The sequence below is a fragment of the Erpetoichthys calabaricus genome, chromosome 2 (assembly GCF_900747795.2).
Source record: "Erpetoichthys calabaricus chromosome 2, fErpCal1.3, whole genome shotgun sequence".
NCBI classification, from domain to species: Eukaryota; Metazoa; Chordata; class Cladistia; order Polypteriformes; family Polypteridae; genus Erpetoichthys; species Erpetoichthys calabaricus.
The window spans coordinates 45,212,069-45,218,962 of record NC_041395.2 but is presented as its reverse complement, the minus strand read 5'-3'; the positions used below and the strand labels follow the sequence as shown (position 1 = coordinate 45,218,962).

The following is a 6,894-nucleotide window of genomic DNA, read 5'->3' as shown; positions in this document are numbered from 1 at the left end:
ACATCACACATATTCTTTCAGCCAAAACCTTAGGGATTAACTACCATATTTTTTAAAGCATATTCACTCTCTTAGGTAAAAATGTCAGAGCTGCAAGAGACAGAACATCTTCCAGGTATGGCCTCAGTTTATAACTAAGAAAGCTGATGATATTATATACAGTGCACATTTTCAATTAATTATTTTATTTGAAAACAAACACCATTTGAATGGTATAGGATCCTCAAGGTCTGATGGTCTTTTCCGATCCCTGGTTTTACCTGTTTAACTTTTGCTTTATGCCATGTTACATAGCAAGTGTTTAAAGAAATAAAGTTAATCAAAGAAAAAGGGACAAACCAGCATAGCAAATTTTGAATCTGTAAAGCATGATCTTGCTTTGAATGAATTCGAAGTGTTACCAGAACAATAACTCAATTATGTAATATGCTTGAAAATATCAGTTTAATGTTGTTTCTTTCTATTACATTAGGGTGTCTGCAGCACTTTTAACACATGTAAAGATAATTTGGTTTCATTGAGTCAATGCAAAGATTTTACAAGCAATAAAATGATTTCCAATTTAACTTGAGCGTTCATAAATTTTAGGGAAAAGATGTAGAGTTGTCCAGAGTTGTAGAATTAGCAAGGTGGATTTTAGAATATTGGAACATTCAAGCTTGCCAAGAAGCACACCAATTCTGTTCATTTAATTTCTCCAAAATATCATATTTTTTGCACGTCCCCAAAGTCCTACACTCTCTGCCCCACTACTTAGTAACTTTCTCCATGTGTCTGTGATTCCAACAGTTGTGAGAGATCTTCCATTAACAAGTTTCTATCTGTGTTTTTGTGTTCAAGATAAAGAATTAATTTTAAAGTAACAGTGCTGGTCATTGTACTCATTCCCTTAATAATTTAAAAAACTTTAATCTTGTCATCCCTTAATCTCCATTTGCTTAAACTGCAATTTCTCCTCATTGCTCATACATCCTAGACCCGGGATCAGTCTAATTGTTATTCTGTGGTCCAGTACTGATATGTCTTTTTTTTTTTTGTAATTTGGAGAACAAAACTGCACACAATGCTCCAGGTGTGTCATATTTAACGTAACCATCGCCACCTTTGACTTGTACTCTCCACATTCACTGTAACCTATTTGCCTTCTTAATGTCTTCTGTACATTTTGGACAGCAACAAGGCCACTAGGACTCCTAGTTATAATTTTTGGTAGGCCTTCAGTTGTACGTTCAAATCTAACATTTTTGTTTCCTATGTTTAATATTTACATGTATTTCCATTAAATTTCATCAGTCACAAATTTACCCAAGTCTTTATTCTGACCAGGTTCCCCTGTAACGATCCATCTGATTGCTGTCCCACCCAGTTTGGTATCATCTGCAGGCTTTACAGCTTGTCATTTTTATTCTCATCAAGACCGTTTATTTGCATTAGTAAGAATAATGATCCTAGGGGGACAACACTTTTAACATCACCTCATTCTGAAAATGTTCCACTCACCATAAGTCTTTGTTCTCAATGCTGAAGCAGATTTTTCACCCATCTGCACACTACGCCTTAAACCCTCCCTCTAGTCTATTAAATGGGACAGATAAATATTATCATATTCACATCTTGCTGAAACCATTACCAGGAAAACTGGACGAGAAGAGGGGATGAGATATCCACCTCTCCAACTGTATACTCGCTTTGCTTCTCCTAGAATTCAAGTCTAATAGTGAAACCACATCTAAATCGCTGCTGATTACTCAATAATACACCTTTTGTTGATATGTGATGCTTGATATTTTCTTTAGTATTAATGATTAATCCATGTAAAACCTTGATTATTATTTATAAGAGAACTGCAGTGAATGCTGGAAGTAGTGGATGCAAGAAACAAGCTCATCCTGGAAGAGTGTCTAACTATTAGAGAATTCACACATACTCATTCACATATGGGTCTGAAAGTGTATCTTTGCCAGCTAAAGTCTTGTTGTGCGGTATTTTGCAGCGCCCGAAATATATACATCGCGGGTCAGGTCACCGCCACCGCCGGGCTGCGAATGAAAAGACCACCGGCAGCATTTGCTCAGGAATACGCCGTCCTTCTCATGACCCTGGAAATAGAATTGTCAGTGTGCCAAATTTGCATTATGTGGGAATAAACCCTGATTGCGGCTCTGTGCAGAAAGAAGCCTCATTATGTAATATTGCACTGTTTAACTCGAGGTCTCTTAATGGCAAAGCATTGGTGTTGTCAGAACTCATCACTGACACCAAACTTGATATTCTGTGTCTAACGGAGACTTGGCAAAAACCAAACGAATTTGCGTCTCTCACAGAGGCGACTCCAATTGGTTTCACTTTCCACTCAGAGCCTCGCAGCTCAAGACATGGCGGCGGGCTGGCAGTAATTATCAGAGAAGACTTAAACGTTAAAAGAATCCCAATTGACTGCCCATTGTCTTTTGAGTGCCTGGCTCTTAAACTAACAACGGAATCAGGTCCTGTCTCACTCATTGTTCTTTATCGTCCCCTAAAATACAATGCATCCTTCTTATCTGATCTGATTGAACTTTTGACCCACCTAAGCTCTTACTCTCAGACAATTATCCTTCTTGGTGATTTCAACATCCATATTGACACCCCCACATCTAAACTGAGAAATGAATTCCTGTCCTTACTGGACTGTTTTGACTTGACACAACATGTTGATTTTCCAACCCATTCTGGCGGTCATATATTGGACCTGATCTGCACTTCTGGACTACCTGTTGCCAACATTTACAGCACTGATTTGGGACTCTCTGACCATAAAGCAGTATTTTTCACTGTCTCATTACCTCTCCCACCTCTTACCTGTAAACGACAAATTTCTTACAGAAACCTTAAAAATATCTGTCCCTCTATCCTTTCTGGATCCATTTCTGATCTTTTACTGTCTGCACCTATTCCATCAACACTAGATAGTTTTGTTCACCACTATAACACAGCCCTTCACTCAGCATTAGATAAAACAGCTCCTTTAAAACATAAGGAGGTTTCCTTTAAACGTTCAGCTCCTTGGTATAACTCAGAATTGTGATCTATGAAAGCAGCTGGCCGACGCCTTGAGAGAATGTCACGTAAGACTGGCCTCACCGTGCACATCCAGGCTTTCTCTGACCACCAAAGAGCTTACAGAGAAGCACTAACTTCTGCCAAGAACACCCATTATGGCAGAATAATAGAAAGTAGCCATGATAACCCAAGGGTTTTGTTCTCTGTAGTTAATAAACTACTCGAACCCGCATCTGGTCCAACTACCTCTTCTACTGAAGTCTGTGAGGAATTCCTCCACTTTTTCCGTAACAAAATTAAAGATCTAAATAATTCAACCAACATAAATACATCATCTGTTTATATCTCTCCCTGTTTTCCCACTCCATCCAGCTCCTTCTCTAAGTTTTCACCAGTCACATCTGCGTTTGTTAATGACCTGCTTTATAAGATGAGGCCGACTACTTGTGTACTGGACCCCATCCCCACCACACTACTTAAATCCTGCCTTCATGCCATAATCCCGACTGTTACAACAATAATAAACTCATCCCTTGACACTGGCTCTGTGCCGCTCACTTTTAAAATTGCTTCTGTAACCCCAACGTTAAAAAAGTCTGGCCTTGATGCTGACAATCTTAACAATTTCCGGCCTATTTCCCACTTACCTTTCCTGTCAAAAGTTCTTGAGCGTGTTGTAGCTTCCCAACTCACCAATTACCTAACCTCTAATAATTTGATGGAACCCTTTCAGTCTGGTTTCAGGGCGCGGCACAGCTGTGAAACTGCTCTGCTACGGGTAACCAATGATTTGCTTATGGCAGCAGACTCTGGACAAACCAGCATATTAATTCTGTTAGACCTCAGTGCAGCATTTGACACTGTCAGACATGACATCCTACTGTTCAGAATGGAGAACATGCTGGGTATCTCTGGCACTGCCCTCCAGTGGTTCAAGTCCTATCTGACTGATAGGCAAGAGTTTGTTAGTCTTGGCAACAGTAGATCCAGCTCAGCGCCAGTCACACAAGGAGTCCCTCAGGGCTCTGTCCTCGGTCCTCTGCTTTTCTGTATTTATATGCTTCCCCTTGGCCATATTATCCGTAGTTATGGATTGGGTTATCATTTTTATGCAGATGATACTCAGCTCTACTTCAATGTTAAAAGTGGAACTTCATCAGAGCTTTCTCAGCTCACAACCTGCCTTAGTGAAATTAAAACCTGGATGGAGCAGAACTCTTTAAAATTAAATTGCAATAAAACTGAACTCCTGCAAATTGGGACTAAAATGCAACTTAATAAAATGAGCTCCTTCCCAGTCCATCTTGGCAGTGATCTCATCAGACCTGCCTCTATTGTAAAAAATCTTGGTGTCATTTTTGACTCCTCCCTCACTTATTCCGCCCACATAAATCACATTAAGAAACTTTCTTACTTTCACCTCCGTAACATATCCCGTGTTCGCTCCTTCCTCTCCTTCTCTAATGCTGAGAAACTTGTCCATGCTTTTATCACATCCCGCATCGATTATTGTAATTCCCTATTGGCAGGTGCCCCTTCTAATCTTATATCACAGCTCCAGCTTATTCAAAACTCAGCTGCAAGAGTCCTTACTCGAGCCAGCAGCAGCGAGCACATCACACCCATCCTGCTCCGCCTTCATTGGCTCCCTGTGTCCTACAGAATCGAATATAAAATCCTACTAATAACCTACAAAGCTTTAAATAACCTTGCGCCAAACTACATCAGTGACCTTCTCCATCACTATGTGCCTGCCCGCCCACTAAGGTCCTCTGATTCTGGTAATCTTGTTGTGCCCGTCACTAATCTACACTCCATGGGTGACAGGGCCTTCAGCTGTATAGCGCCCAGATTCTGGAATGACCTACCAAAATTAATCAGGTCAGCTGACTCCATGAATTCTTTTAAAAAACAACTCAAAACTCATCTATTCAGGAAGGCTTTTAGCTCTACTTGACTTTATTACCTTTCTCTCAGTTTACTTCTCTGTCAAGATGCTCATGTAACCTGTATGTGTGTGCGAGACCATCAATTATGTTGTCTGTTTTTTTTTCAGAATTTACTGTCTTAATCCTCTTTGTTTATTTATCTGGTTTGTACAATGCTATATACTGTATATTCTGCCGTTCTTTATTTATTCTGTAAGTGCCTTGAGCATGGGAAAGGCGCTATATAAATAAAATGTATTATTATTATTATTTATTATTATTGTTGTAGGCAGGTGAGAAGAAACCAGCTTTATCTACAGAAGATTACAGCTACAAATTCTTTCTTCTTGTGTCTTAATGTACTTGCAGTATGTCTTTTGGCAAGAAAACGTGGGCCTGCTTCAGTCAGTAAATGTACCCTAAACCAAGTCCTGGCCTTTCCTACCTACCACTTTTTAAAGATCTGTTGTTTATGCAAAGAGAGCTGCTCACTTATGAAGATGATGGCTAAGGATAACAATCATAACCGATATATTCAACCCATTTTAGATTCTCGGTAGTCCTGTAATCCAGTGGCACATGATAGGATTCAGTCAACAACAACAACAACAACATGTATATATATAGCACATTTTAATACAAATTGTGTAGCTCAAAGTGCTTTACAGGATGAAGAAAGAAAAGTTTACATGTATATGAAAAAAATAAGATTAGGCAATACTAAATAATAAAGAATAAAGTAAGGTCAGATGGTCCGGAGGAAAAAAATAATAACAATTTGTCAATAACAAAGTTAAATGGAATTGTGAAGAAATATGAAACAAAACAAAAAAAACCCAACATACATTTTTGTTCAGGATCAGTCAGTAAGTCATCAATTTTTCTTCACACCCACATAACTGAATTCAAAGCTCTGAGGAGCTGTAGTCAGTTTCAGCCACAGAAGGCACAAAGTGGTATCTCATCCCATTGAAGGACACTTTTGTACGGCCAATTTAGAGTTTAGCCAACCATACAAGGAATCCCATGTGAATATGATGTTTAAGATTAACCTGACATAAATGCTCCCCAAGTCTAAATGTGAAATAGAATCCCAGCACTAGAAGGCAGCAGTCATGGAGTACTACTGTGTCATGCATCATTTAGAAAAAAATACCTGCCAACCAGTCTGTAGTCAAGCGATTGGTCCATGATCCATGGGAAGCTTTAAATCCTGAACTCTTTATGCCAATGGCTGCCCATAGGAGTTTGTGGTATTATTGTTAGTTTATATATGGGTGACTGACAATTTCAAAATAAATTACAAGATAATTTTTTACAGATGGAACACAGGCAGGTTAGGTGACTTCATTAAGACAGTTACTGAACTAACAGCCTTGTAGTTTACTGAAGAAGAAGACATTATATTTATATAGTAATTTTCTCACTACTCAAAGTAAAACCCCATTTAATAAAGGTTTGGAAGCAATAGGAAAGTACCATAATTAAAGTGACAGACTTTTCTTGAGAAAGCACTCCAGGTACCAGTGTAGTGTCTTCTCAAGCATCCCTTGACCAACTAATGCTCTGTTTCTGACTAGAATGTTTTTATAGTTCGGAAATCAGAAGGGGTGATGTTCTTAGGCATACGCAAACTACGCATTGGTGTAGGGCCCCAACCGTGATCCCAGCCCGGCCCTGACTTACAATTTTTTTTTTTTTTTTTTTTTTTTTTTTTGTCGGGCTGTGGGCCTGGGGCCCCTGTCATGCCCCTGGCACTGCAGCTGTCTGTGCCAGTCTCAGGAAATTCAGTTCAGTGCATCTCTTAGTCTTATTAACAGTGGTAATTTTTTATCTAAATTGCAATCTTTACCTAAATCCCTAATAATATTGTCACGCCGTCGTAACTTTTTGTTTCGGATTCATTCAGAGAGATCCCTATAAA

At 39.1% G+C, this 6,894-nt stretch overlaps 1 protein-coding gene across 2 annotated transcripts in view; it reads left to right on the top strand.

Annotated features, from left to right (window-relative positions):
* The window catches only part of LOC114645260 (uncharacterized), a 48,757-nt gene continuing 41,863 nt past the window's right edge, over positions 1-6,894 (top strand). For both annotated transcript variants that reach the window (XM_051922400.1, XM_028793131.2), the window contains exon 1: positions 1-115. In XM_051922400.1, coding sequence (XP_051778360.1) covers positions 82-115 — 34 coding nt within the window. In that variant the 5' untranslated portion in view covers positions 1-81. The remainder of the gene's footprint in view (positions 116-6,894) is intronic.